This window comes from Rhamphochromis sp. 'chilingali' (assembly GCF_963969265.1).
Source record: "Rhamphochromis sp. 'chilingali' genome assembly, chromosome: 2".
NCBI classification, from domain to species: Eukaryota; Metazoa; Chordata; class Actinopteri; order Cichliformes; family Cichlidae; genus Rhamphochromis; species Rhamphochromis sp. 'chilingali'.
The window spans coordinates 48,596,503-48,610,925 of record NC_137930.1 but is presented as its reverse complement, the minus strand read 5'-3'; the positions used below and the strand labels follow the sequence as shown (position 1 = coordinate 48,610,925).

The 14,423-nt window shown below is 40.7% G+C and overlaps 1 protein-coding gene across 1 annotated transcript; it reads left to right on the top strand.

Moving 5' to 3' along the window:
• Positions 1 to 4,711: 4,711 nt before the first annotated feature.
• skic8 (SKI8 subunit of superkiller complex) lies at positions 4,712 to 12,391 on the top strand. The gene is made up of 11 exons (XM_080872934.1): positions 4,712 to 4,819; positions 5,160 to 5,209; positions 5,304 to 5,331; positions 6,041 to 6,146; positions 8,031 to 8,203; positions 9,178 to 9,326; positions 9,575 to 9,668; positions 10,654 to 10,747; positions 10,927 to 11,019; positions 11,461 to 11,539; positions 12,148 to 12,391. Exons 2-11 carry the CDS (start codon positions 5,198 to 5,200, stop codon positions 12,235 to 12,237), a joined length of 918 nt encoding a protein of 305 aa, XP_080729060.1. The 5' UTR covers positions 4,712 to 4,819; positions 5,160 to 5,197; the 3' UTR covers positions 12,238 to 12,391.
• Positions 12,392 to 14,423: the final 2,032 nt, after the last annotated feature.

The window sequence follows — 14,423 nt, the reverse complement described above, 5'->3', positions numbered from 1 at the left end:
CTGGATGCTGGATGTCTTCAGCTCCTTTTTAGCAACTGTCTTTAATGAGAGGCAGTGCAGGTCCCTCCCCCCCTCCACCCACCGCCCGGACGCTCTGTCCCATTAATACAGGAGAACAAGACTGATACGTCTGCTCTCTCTGGGGATCAGGAAGACTAAATTCATTCTTTTAAAGAGTATTTATAGACCAGCAGCTTGTCAACAGCTGCTTTAGGAGTAGCCATAGTGTGAAAGTTTGCTTTCATAGTAATTGACAAGCTGGATCCAAAGGCAGAAAATATATCAGGTCACAGGTTTTACAGATTTTTGTGCACTTCTACAGATCCTGTGAGATATTAGGTTAAACCGAATGAGCTTAAAACACATCGTGAACCACAAACCCAGATCAAAGATTTTCCTTATTGCTTCAGATAGTTCTTGTGTAATCCCCTCGCAGGCTTTAACAAACAATGTATTCATTATGCATTCTATTGTGTTGCATTAATTATGTATTAGCTTGTGAACTTTTGCCTTTTCCAGTCAGAAATGTGTTGCTGTGAGAAATCTGCTTACATGAGGAAGTAGAACAACCCCAAAATTTCCTAAAAGTGAAAGTTGATGAAAACAGATGTCTGTGTGTCTCACTCATGCTAATGATATAAACTAAATAACATGAGGGAGTGAGTGGAAATTGTCAGGGTGCGGAGAGAGTGCTGGATCATGAAAGGCCAAAAGGCTGTAATATGCTTCCCAGGCAAATGCTGCCCGCATAAATGCAAGTCTCTCTCTCAGCCAATCATATACAAAATTTTGGTCAGGATGTGACTGTGTCCCATTTTCATGCATGTATGTATACCGACCCGCCACTTCATTAGTAACACCTTGTGATTGCCTTTAAAACGTTAAATTCTTCCATGGCACAGGTTCAACAAGGAACCAAGAAAAATTCAGCAGACATCCACTCTCAACATTTCTCCAATCGTCTGCTGGGCATTTTTGGTGAGCCCATATAAATTGTTGCTAGTGGATAAAAATATTCTGACTGTAAAAATACTTTGCTGTTAACAAGTGATTGTTGAGAAAGACTCAAAGGTGTCTTGCTATTCTCCTTATACCTCTGACATCAACGAAGCATTTTCTCCGATGCAACTGACACATTGCTCACTGGATATTTCCCTGTTCCAGATCCTTTTCTAGAGGTGCTTATGTGGGAAAACACCAGTCGATTGGAGGTTTTGCAAAACTCAGACCTGTCCATATATCACCAACAGCCATGCCATATTTCAAGTCACCTAAATCTTCTTTCTTCCCATTCTGATGCTCAGTTTGAACTTCAGCAGGTCGTCTTGACCATGCCAACACACCTAAATGCACTCAGTTGCTCTCATGTGATTGGCTGATTACATATTTGTGTTAATGATCAGCTGAGTCACGAGTGGTCCTTTCATAGACCCCTCAGTGTCTGAAAGGGACAGCATGAGATCATGTACCAATTAGTTTTGTTGTCTAAACCTAACCAAAGAGCAAAAGTAAAAAGTTAATGTGAAAGATACAGCGGTCCCATGCACACCTCTGTCGACTTGCTGGAAGTCACGTATTTGTGCCATTTACAAACCAGCACTCATGTGGTGGATGCATGTTATTGTTATTTACCCTGGAAAAGGTCCTCTGACGCAGCACAGCCTTATCATGTCCCTACAAACTGCTAAGCAGTGTTTAGTCCCTAAACCTTACCAAAGGACGAAAGCAGGAATTTAAAAAAAAAGTTAGTGATAATTCAATTTATATAAATGGTAAATGGCCTGTATTTATATAGCGCTTTACTAATCCCTAAGGACCCCAAAGCGCTTTACATATCCAGTCATCCACCCATTCACACACTGGTGATGGCAAGCTACATTGTAGCCACAGCCGCCCTGGGGCGCACTGACAGAGGTGAGGCTGCCGGACACTGGCGCCACCAGGCCCTCTGACCACCACCAGTAGGCAACGGGTGAAGTGTCTTGCCCAAGGACACAACGACCGAGACTGTCCGAGCCGGGGCTCGAACCGGCAACCTTCCAATTACAAGGCGAACTCCCAACTCTTGAGCCACGATCGCCCCCGCCAAATCACAACAAAAGTCGCCTCAAGGCGCTTCATAACAAAGTGCAGTCCAGACAAGACGTCAGCCATAGCTGTCCAATTCATAAACCAGCAACCTGTGGCACCACAGTCCCTCTAACCCTCTTGTTTGGGACTTGGTGGTCTCTAAATGTGTCCTGGTAAGATGCAGATACTCTGATAAAACAGTTTTACACGACCCCTCCAGGATATATAATCTATATATACATATACAAAAAAATCCACTCTAGCCCCTGCAGGTGGTCTATCCCTCAGGTTTCCAGGCTTCCGGTAGAGGACCTGAGCTTGAGGGTCCTGTGCAGTATCTTAGCTGTTCCTGGGACTGCACTCTTGTAGACAGAGATCTCAGATGTTGTTCCTGGGATCTGCTGGAACCACTCGCCTATTTGGGTGTCACCACATCTAGTGCTCCGGTTACCACTGGGACCACCGTTACCTTCACTCTCCACATCTTCTCGAGTTCTTCTCTGAGCCCTTGGTATTTCTCCAGCTTCTCTTCTTGCTGATGTTGCTGTCATTCGGTATTGCTACGTCTATCATTATGGCTGTCTTCTTCTGTTTGTCTACCACTACTATGTCTGGTTGGTTAGCCATCACCATTTTGTTCGTCTGTATCTGGAAGTCCCACAGGATCTTCGCTCAGTCATTCTCGACTACCCTAGGAGGCGTCTCCCATTTTGTTTCTGTGCTGCCATGATGAGTGCCTCTGCACTGTCTTTCAGTCCAGCTTTGTTAGCCACTAATAGGACTTCTGGATGTCAGGCAGTTCCTCTATCTGCTGGTGGTGCATACTGTGCAGGGGCCTGTCCTTCCATCATAGTTCCTCCTCTTCCTCCTCTTTCTTGGGTTTCTGCTGCCTGAGGTATTCACTGAGCGTGCGGTTGGTTGGGGCCATCTTGCTGATGTATTCATGGATGTTTGTTGTCAGACTTGATCTCTTTTTAAATGTAAATGCCACTAATTTTATTCTCAGTTTTCAGTCCACAAGAATTAATAGCAGTTTGTTCTTTCTTCGAGACTAAAATAGAAACTCCTGTCTTCATCTAAGAAAATCTTGATCTGATCTACAAACAGGGTTAATAGTAAATTCAATTCAATGCTGCTCTGCTCTTACAGTGCTTCGTTTTGTCATGTCAAACATAATGACAACATCGCTGTCCTCCTTCCAGTACGCCGCATGCAGCCATTGCCACAACAACAGGTTCATTACCCGCCATTATTACTTCCCTGAAACTCATCTATGCTGAAAATAGCTGCATCATTATTGTTGCTGCATCAAGTGCCTGAAGAAAAATACATGCGTGCGTTCCAGTCGAGGCTGAGAGAAAAGAATCCAGGTCCACACGTTGTACTGTATGCAGCGTGTTTCAGGTTTAATACTGGAGGCACGGATTCCTATTTGCCGATGTTTGCTTTCCCCTTCTTCTGCATGTATGATGAAGCCCCCCTACAATAAGAGACTGTCCTATAAGTCTATGTCTGTGTTTCCAGTTGTCATCGTCACAAATGTCCAACATTTTAAACAAACAATGAAGCAACTGTGACTGGCAAAGAGATTTTTAATTTACTTTTTCTGCATTAGTGAAAAGTAAGTTATAACATTATATCATTACATTTGTATTTTACCATGTTGTTATTTATTCATACATGAACCTTATAGGAGCCCACACTTAACTGTACATTAAAGATGGAAATATCCTCTGTCTGAAAACTGAAACCAGTGCAGAAGAGCTTTAAACCTGCATCCTTTATAATAGCCACTAGGGGTGACTCTTGTGATTTCAGAAGGAGTTCATAGAAGTTTACTGGGAAACAAACCTACTACTCCTGTGACCTATGACCTCTTAAACAGCTTTTCCAATGGGCTCCATTACCAAATTAGAGTCTTACTGAATAAAACATGTTGTTCCTTTAGTCCATTATGGTCCCCATTAGTGTGCAAAAAGACAGATAAATCAGGACTAATATGGCAATTGCTAAAATGCTCAAGTAAAGAATTCAAAAAAGGACTTGATATCAGAGCTGCTACATCCTATAGGTACAGTCTGAGTTTATTCAAGAAAAAAACATCCTTTGCCGAATATATCCACTTTCCTTTGTCTGCACATTTCCAAATTATCTGAGCTTTGCCTCTCTAATTTTGTCTCCAACCTGAACTATTTGATGTGCTCATTTCTAATATCGTCCTTGCGATCCCAATGCAAATCTGACATCTTCTACAACTTACATGCAAAGCCACATTATTGTAAGCAGGTCTCACCACTCTTAAGGGTTTTTTTTGTTTTTGTTTGTTTTACTGCAAACACTATTTAAATTAACTTTAATTTCAGTTTTTACCAGGAAATGAAAAACTGGATACAAAGTCACAAATCAGATTTAGAGTATCAATTTTTCTGTCTGACTGAAAAAAAATGTTATCCTATGACCACAAATGACCTATTATTGTGCAAATTTTAAAATATAAATCTCCTTTGCGTTGAAATTCGTATTCAATATGAAAATAATACCCACAGTTTTTTAATTGTATGAACTTCTTCTCCGCTAGCGGCGATAGCGAGCTCTTAAGGTAGAAAAAAGTTAGGGGGGGGGGGGGGAAATGATGCAGAAGAAGAAGTCGGCTGAAAGCGGAAGTTACATCAAATGTTATTATGGCGTCTCACATGTAGCTCTCCTAGCCTCTAAAATTTAATAAAACATTGTATAAGGGATTTCTGAGGTACGTATTATCGCTTATATTGCCGCAGTTAGCAGGTTCACACAATTAGCACATTTAGCTCAGTTTACTCAGCTGTAGCTGACAGGAAGCTGCATTTCATCGCATCGTTAAGCCGCAGTGATACAGTAACCGCTGGTAGACAGAGCTAACAGGCGTTAGCATCAGTTTTTCCTCACTAAGTTCGTTTTTCTGGGTCTTCAGAGTTGGGTTAAAGTAGTAGGACTTTAATTTTCGACTATCCCGGCGTCCAGTGTGTGCGTTGGAGGTTAAATTCATTGCCAGAGTCCATTATTTCAGAAGTTATTTTGGGTTGCTGCCACTGACTCTTATTTAATCTTAGGTTGAAGTGAGTGTAACTGGATATCCAGGACCAAAACAATGAGCACTCAAGTAAGCAGTAAATACAACCAGCCTCATACTTTGATGTTTTCTTGTTGTTTTTCTCCGCAATTAGAGTAACTCTAAATTTGTGTTTTGATTTCAGTACAGCATTTTGTTCAAGCAAGAACACGGTGAGTAAACATGCTGGGTCCCACTACGTTATGAGTTATAATATAAGAACGAGTGTTTTTTTTTTCTTTCTTGACAGTGTTGCAGTCTTTATCACGTTTTTTAAACTGAAAATTGTCTGTTTTATCCAATAGGATATAGTCGTGTCATGAAAATGAGATTGTCAAGCCTACCAACAATGTCACTAAAATCTTACATAAATTTTGCCAGAAGACAGTCAGTCTGCAGCAGTCTGGGATCTTATTATTGTCTCCATCTTACAATGCTAAGCTGCTGTTGTGATTGAGCACTATGTAAATAATATTGAATTGAATATCTGCGGAATGGTTCAATGGGATCATGTTGGTAATTGCATGCAATCAGTTTCTTATATTACAATGATTAACTGTGATAAATAAGGAAAATTACACATCTGTTGCTTTCTGTATAGATAGAAATTCACATTTGGCAACCTTCCTGTTATATAGGAACAGAATACCACTCCCTCGAGTTGTGCATATTGACAAAGACTCATTCAGACTGATGGCAACATGCTGGGAGTCTGTCTGAATTGATAAACCAGGTCCCAGCTATTTGCAATTCTTCAACAATCTCTCTAAGAGTGATTGCAGTCACTCTCCCTGACACACGCACATGTAACGTGTTGTCACCGTGATAAAGCACCCCTTTGTTCACATTTATTTAATTTTTTCTGCATTTGTATCCTCTCAGCACACGATGATGCCATCTGGACAGCAGCGTGGGGTAAAAGTGAAGCAGACGGCTCAGAAACCATCGTCACAGGCTCACTCGATGACATGGTGAAAGTCTGGAAATGGTATGCATTTTATTTGGACGATACTATTGCTGATCACACGTAAAACACTGTACTAACCTTTAAAAAAAACAAAAATCAGAAGACATTTAAAAGCCAGTTTCCAGTTTGCTTAAATTCACTTTTTCTGCTCATCACTTTAAGAGCTTCTCTGGAGTTTATTTGACTTGACATGATCTAATAATCAGAGGTGGAAAAAGTAGAGACATTCTGTACTTAAGATATTTGTGTTACACAAGACTCCAGGAAAGGTTGAAGTACTGATTCAATTTCTTCTTTTCTTCTTTCAAAGTAACAAAGTAAAAAGTTGCTCTTTGGCGGATGTTTCTACCACATATTTTTATGCAAAGCTAAGTGAGCCTTGTACTCTATTAATGTAATAATAAAATATTAGAAGATGGGAATACAAACTTTAGCATGATTTTTAATTCTAATTGTGCTCAGTTTGAAATAGAAGAAAAAGAAGGAAGTTTAAAAACAAAATAGCTCTGTTTTCTGTTGCTGCTTTGTAGAGGGTGACTTTGCCTCTAAACAGGCAAATTAGCACAGTCAGGGGTTAAAGTGGGGTTTTAGCAGGTGGAGGAACCCTAAAGAAAGAATCACAACTCAAAATAATTTCTGTTGAAAACTCCAGTAGATTTTCTTAGTGTACAGGCTGTGATCAGCTGATCTGTGCTATTAGTCCTCTGTGGTTTACTGCTGTTTGTGGCTGTACACAGCTGAGTTCAACAAGATGTCAGCAGATGTTTCAAGAGTTTTCCTGGCTGATTTCCATCCTCTACACTGACACAACACCGTTTACTGTCTTTACATTAGACTGTTTAAAGTTGGTATGAAGGTAGAATTCAGTGAAGGAGTCTCAGCATCGTCAGTTTAACTTCAGATTAATCTCTACTGCCCTTTGTAGCAGAGATATACATAAGGTCACCATGAAACCAAAGCCACTGTGCACCAGACACACACTTTAAATCGTCACTGTACAGCACACAGACCTGTTTATCCTGCATTAACCTGCAGAAGATTTTCATGCAACCTTTAAATAGCACAGTTAGTCTACTTCAGTTTGTTTTGCAGCACATTTCACAATATGAAAAAACATGATGTCACATGTGCAGACTCAAAAAGTGATGTAAAAGCACAAGATCTTAAGCTTTAAATGAGCAGCCCTTACATTTAAATCTGACCTCTCTTCTTCCTCTCCTGTCTTGTCTTTCTTATTTTCTCCATCTCTGAGTGAAGTTAGCTCTCATTCAGTCCCTGTGAAGTACAGCAGCTGGACCTTGAGCTGCAACACACTGTGAGAGAAACTGCACACAAACAGTTTGTGTGTTTGCTGATTTTTGTTGAGCTGATAGAAACGCTGCATTTGAAATTACCTGACACTTAAAAGAAAGTCAGTCCCTTTATGCTCCTCTTCTGTAGGGCTAGCTAGATGCCGAATTACCCCAACCACACACTTATGGACACCTGAAGTTTTGGTGTTGTGCCAAAAAACCCCCACCACCCACTTAACCCCTGACTTTGGCACATGTCATCTCTTTTTATGCAACATCTCCTGGTGATTAAGACACAAACAGAACTGCCTGTCATGTGTCACTAATTAGTCTCAAATTTGATTTATGAAGGCCCGCAGTGACGTGAAATAATTACTAACTTCAGATTTGTTAAAGTAAAGCTAATGAGCCTGTTTTGAAAGTGTAAGGAGTAGAAAGTACAGATATTTGTTTAAAAATGTGGGGAGTAAAAGTAAAAAGTAGTCAGAAAAAAGTACTCTACTCAAGTAAAGTACAGATACCTGAAAACTGTACTTAAGTACAGTAATGGAGTATTTTCACTCCATTACTTCCCACTTCTGCAAATAATCTCAGTGTCGTGCTGTCCGTGCAGGTCAGATGAGAAGCTGGAGCTGCAGTGGACGCTGGAGGGCCACCAGCTGGGGGTGGTGTCAGTAGACATCAGTCACAATGGGGCCATCGCTGCCTCCAGCTCCCTCGACGCACACATCCGTCTCTGGGACCTCGAGTCCGGGAAACAGATAAAGTCGATGGACGCTGGGCCAGGTAAGACCTGACCTCACACACTTTGTTTGCTGCTGCCTTTTTTACCACTTGGCACTTAAGTGAGGTCACTACAGAGCAAACCGTTGCCCAGTTTATATTCAACAAACGTGCAGAGGATGGTAGCTTGCCTGCTCTGCTGTGCAGTCTATACATGTTTGTTTAATTTTTTTTGTACACTCACCTTCCAGGAACACTTACACCCAGAAATGTCCGCTCGGTTGTGTATCTTCAGCCCAGCTGTTCTTCATGTCACTTTACATTAGTGACACTCTCTTTCACTCAGCAGGCGGTTCTATTGCAGACTTTTTCTTTATTCCCTCCTTAAGACAATTAATTTCACTGTTCTAACTCTTTGTTTCCTTGCTATTTTTATGAATTGATGTTATATTGATCGGATTCTTTAATGATCTTTACATTAGTGAACAAAGCGCTCGTTTGGTTAAAAGTAGACTTGTGAAAACACCTGAACCTGTGACACAACGGGGCCATCGCTGCCTCCAGCTCCCTCGATGCACGCATCCATTCAGGTCCTGTACAGATAGTGTGAAGGTTTAGAAACTGCAAGAGTACTCTTAGAGCTTTTTCCCATATCATTTTAATAAAAGTAATCCAGGCGCCAACACTTAATTGGTTCTTCCTCCATGACTTTGATAAAGTTCTCCCTTTATCAAAGGTTTGATAAAGCTTTGGGCAGCTTTTCTCACACGTAGCTCTGGAGCAGGAAATAGTTTGACCACATTTGCAGTTTGGGAATACTCTGTATAATCTTAGTTCCTGGGTTAACAGTGTAGCACACATTAAGATGCACTTTGCCAGGCTAATGTTTGATCTGCTGCTTTTGTATTTTCACTTTGATGATGTGTGAAAAAAATCAGGGTTATAGTTCATTTGTGGAAATGGCAAACAAAGATTGTGGTGATGTCCAGATTTAAGCATTTTTTTTGGTTTTAATCTTTCTTTGCTCTCCTCTGTAGTGGATGCATGGACTGTGGCCTTCTCACCAGACTCCAAGTACATTGCCACAGGAAGCCATCTTGGCAAGGTCAACATCTTTGGTGTAGACAGCGGAAAGAAGGAATATTCTTTGGACACGCGAGGAAAATTCATCCTGAGCATAGCTTATGTAAGGAGCTGTAAATTCTGGTTTTGGTCAGCTCGGTGGTGTTTTGTCAAGCTCAGTCTCTGAGGGACGAGATGTCACCGCTTTAGTCTTCCAGTAACTCATCTTGATTTGCTCATTCACCACAGTGTATCCCTTTGTTTTACCTCTTAACTCATTCTTTCCAGGGCCAAAGGTTAAATGTGATCCAGTCTCATTTCGCTACAGTTGTTACATATAAAGTAATCAGTTTACTGGTCCTTGCTTCTCAGAGCCCAGATGGCAAGTATCTGGCCAGCGGAGCTATCGATGGAATCATTAACATCTTTGACATCGCCACTGGAAAGCTACTCCACACGTTGGAAGGTTGGTTCAGTCATCAGAATTCATTTTAAAAGTAACAACCAATTATTTTCATTTCATTACTCATTTTGGATGAACTCTGTGAGTCATCATCGATTATGATGACTAACACTAGTCAGGTTATCTGGTGAAAAATAAGTGTTTATTTATTGATTTACTTTCCTGTTTGGCCCTTTTATTGCTAAGAAATTGCAAAACAAGTTTCAGAAGCCAGAAATGACATATTCCTACTGCATTAGGGTTAGGGGTACTTAGACCTCACAGGTATGGGCCTAATTTATAGCAGGGACAGTGAGGCTATATATGTCCCAGTTGCTTTCTTTCAAAGCATGGCAGTGGTGGCATCATGCTCTGGGGCTGTTTTGCTGACAGTGGCACTGGTACATTGCACAAAGTGGATGGAATAATAAATGAGGAGGAGGAATACCTCCAAATTATTAATTTACATCTCAATTTAACATCTGTACGGTCAAAAGTTGGACACAACTGAGTGTTCCAACAGCACAATGATCCCAAACACACATCAGTACTGGTTTTGGGATGGATAAGGCAGGCTAACATTAAGCCTCTGGATTGGTCTTCCCAAAGCCCCGACCTCAGCCATATTTAAAATTTGTGGACTAAAAGCAGCATTATAAGCGAGGTCAATGCCAGGAAGCCAACCAGTGAACGAAATTAATATTCAGTTTGGCTTTGTTGATTGTCAGCACTTAAAACAATGATAGAAAACACAGGAAAGCAGGATATCTCATATAGAAACGCTGGCACAAGGAATTTTCTGTTCTCTCTGGATGATAAATAAGTAAACACAGTTTAAAATTTAAAAGCTAAACATGATTAAATATTTTTTTAAATTGTGGCTAAACAGTGAAGGAAATGCAGACAGCATAGTCTTAAGAATAAAAAGGGCTTCAAAGTTTTTAAATGTATGTCACAAAGATCACCAACATGTGTGAGAACTCTTACAGAGTGTTTACCGTCTCCGCAGGTCATGCCATGCCCATCAGATCCCTCACGTTCTCCCCGGACTCCCAGCTCCTGGTGACAGCTTCAGACGACGGCTACATCAAAATATATGACGTGTGGGTTTGGGAGCTTCTTCCAGACAGCAGCTTTAACTCTGTAGATGATATATGAGTTCATTGATCCTGAAGGACATGGAGTTAAAGCTAGCGCTACTATTAAACAGCAAAGTTATGGTATAATAAAGATTACAATGCATTCTGTTTGCTTAATTAACTTTGCTGGAATCACTTCACAGGCAACACGCCAACTTGGCCGGCACACTAAGCGGCCACGGGTCCTGGGTTCTCAGTGTCGCCTTCTCTCCTGATGACACTCATTTTGTCTCAAGGTAACATGAAGCTCCTCAGATGGTAGCACAGTGCTAGTTTATATCCTGATAGTTAAAAGCTGCACTTTGTAATAAAACACATGGAAAAATCACATCTGTTATTACTTGGAGACATCGTGTGATTTAGAAGTTCTGCCTCCAGGTCAATATTTTCTGCTTCATGTTCACACAGGATAAATAAAGTGACGATACTATTCAGGAAAGAGACTTGAAACACAATGCTGTTGTGCATGTGTTTGAATATAATGGCAGATCCACCCTCATCAGTTGTATGTCAGGGATTTCAAAGTCTGTTTCCTCATTCTGCTTTCTCATGCTTTGCTCTCCTCGTGTGAAACTTTAGTCAGTGAAAGCTGTTTTTCAGTTTCCACAATGCTGAGTCAAACTGAGCTGGCCAAGATAAAATCTGTAAGATCTTCTAATTTCTGCCCCCCTTTTCAGCTCGTCTGACAAGAGTGTGAAGGTGTGGGACGCCGGCTCCAGAGCATGCATCAACACATTCTTCGACCATCAAGACCAGGTGACTCTGCGTTTTTAACGTGTTAACAATCAAATTCAAAGTAATAAAATCCTGTTACTGTCAGTTAAATCAATATGCCTGGTGTCATCCAGCGGCCCGTCACGTGACCTCTGTCTGATGGTTGAGCTGAGTGGAAAACCAATAAGCCTGGCTGTCATTAGATCTCTGGTTGATGCCTGTGGGCAGTTTGATCTGTTTTCCAACAAAGCCTTTAATAAAATAGCACGTGTCCTCAGGGACGACATCAGAGGCAGCTGCCATTATTGTTTTTGTGACGGCAAAACCAGAAAATCTACAGGGACAGTTTGCAGCCAATTAACTGCTCAGCTTTACTTTGTTCTCTGTTTAGACATTGGTCTTTTTAATCTGTTTGCTCTCTTCGGATTCATTTCTGCCTTCTGCACTGCTCAGTTAGGGTCAGACTGCATTTTTTAGATATTTTTAAAGCTTGCGTACACACACATGCACTTCAGCTAAAAAACAGTTAGAAATACTGAAGTAGTGTTAAATTATAGTACAGTATACAGGGCTGTTGTGGTGTGCGTTGTCATACATATGCAGTGAAGGTGCTCAGAGCTGCCCGTTTTGATCAATCCTCCTCTCCACAGGTGTGGAGTGTAAAGTACAACAGCACCGGCTCAAAGATCATCTCAGCTGGGGACGACCGTGCCATCCACATCTACGACTGTCCCATGTGACGAGACACATCCAGGCTGAGAGAGGACCTCCACAGCTGTCAACTCAAATCACTTATAGAAATTGATAATGAAGGGAGGGAGAGATTAAAGCTGTAAATGTGATGGACTGTTTTGCACCGGCCGAGTGCGGTCAAATAAAAGGGTTGTTTTTGTATTTTGGCGTTCATCGCATTTCTTTCAGAATGGAGCGCTCTCTGTCATGAATCAGTTTCATGGCAGTGTCCGATTTGATGTGATATTTTTATTCATATATGAAACCAGAATTTTGAAACAGAAAATAGGCGTTAACAGCGCAACTGATGACCTTAAACAATCCATCGATAGATTATACATAAAAGACGAGGTCACCTTATTTGTTAGTCAAATCCAGTTGTGAAGCCTTGAGCTGAGCATTTTCTTCTTTCATCATCTCAGGGCATTTGAAACCAACTGCAACACTGCACGGTCAGTTCAGTAAGGACTTGTAAATCACGATATACCTAAAGAATAACCTGCTTTTATTGTTCTTTTTGACTAAAAATGTACAAAATTGTTGTATTCAGTAAGTAATGAGTATTAGCTCCCAAACAGCTTCTGTTTTCTCACCCAGAGCTACAGCCACCTTTTAGATATCCTTTACTTAAAATAGTATATATAGATAAAATTCTACTCTTTATGATGAAATAAAACTTTTTTCATTCATTCAATTCCATTATTCATGTGTGGAAATTTACTCATTGCTCAGTGAGTTTGGCAGCTTCATGTCAAAATCGTTGCTTTTGTTAAACTACCAAAGTGACAGACTTTTGTCAGCTCCCCAGTTCTGCTGCTGGTTGCTCACTGAAATTGGTGGATGAACTCTATGCTTCATGGACCACTATTCATCATTCATCTTGATCCTTTATCCTGCAGGTCTGACGTCACAGAACCTTCTGGCAAAAGGCAAAAAAACACGTTTGGATTGCAAGCCGACAGGAGGTTATAAAGCACCCTCTAGTGGGAGGAATTGTGTACTACAACCACAAAACAACACTGAGCCTCACCAGCCACTCCGGTGAATCCAAGTCCTTTATTACTTTTCACCAAATGTCCACAGGTACTCAGTTTTTTTTGTTTTTTTTTACTATTCATATTTGGCAGGTAGAAGGTAAATATCTTCCATACAGGTAAAAATCCACTTTGTGCTTTTGTGATACTGAAGGACATGTTGAGTCCACTTATTCACAGGAACACCATATTTACACTGAAAAACAATGTTTGCAAATGCTGAAAGAGTTTATTTAAAGAAAAAATAAGATAAGGGTACACAGTATCAGGTGTCGCTGAGATGTGGAGTTTTTTGGGCAGTAGTTAAGTCAATTCAAAACATTGCAGCTTTAACCGGAGCATCACAGCTTACCTCACACTCATTAAATGACCCGTGAACTCTGAAGGCATTTACATAGTTTAGTTTTTGTTTGCTGGTGTGGTGCCAATGCCTTTACTGACTGCTCTCATTTACCCAACAGCAAAATACCACCTTCTGTAACTGAACAGCAGCAGATTTGTTCCGTATAAATCGCATACAGGATTACCACAAAGAAACTACCAGATTTCCATCTCTAATGTCAAATTCAAATTTCAAAATTCAAATTTTATTTGTCACGTACACAGTCATACACAGTACGATATGCAGTGAAATGCTTAGACATGTTGGTCTAAAGCTCTCCTCACACTCACTTTTGCTTCCTAGAGTCAACCTACAAGAAACCAAAAGAAGCAGAAACTCTTTTCACCTTCCTGATTGGCCCAATCAACATAAACACGCATAAAATTCACAATGAAACCTGCATGACTGACTCCACAGACCAAATGTCAGCTTACTGAAAGGAGTTAAAAGTAAGCTGCACATAATTATAATAGGCCAGGTTTCACAAGGACCTCTAGACATAAATGTAACTGTAACAGAACACTGAGCACATTATAGTTTGGGAATTCTAGCTTGAATTTCCACTCTTGTGTATAATCTAATGACATTTGCATGTTATTTAGGCTTAAACTCCGGAGAGATCCTTTACACTGTTGTTGTCACTGGAATGCGCTCTGGTTACAAGCTCTCTTACGCTTTTTAGTAGAGAAACTAGGCCATTTGTCTCCAGACTTTGGCACACTGAAATCCCCCTGCAGAAATATATTTGTTTTGTTGAGCAGCTCAGTTTTAAAATATG

What these genes read in the sequence shown, in the direction of transcription:
- skic8 (XM_080872934.1), top strand. An exon ending in GCTACTCCACACGTTGGAAG is followed by an intron (nt 9,669 to 10,653) that starts GTTGGTTCAGTC and finishes CCGTCTCCGCAG; the next exon opens with GTCATGCCATGCCCATCAGA. An exon ending in TCTTCGACCATCAAGACCAG is followed by an intron (nt 11,540 to 12,147) that starts GTGACTCTGCGT and finishes TCCTCTCCACAG; the next exon opens with GTGTGGAGTGTAAAGTACAA.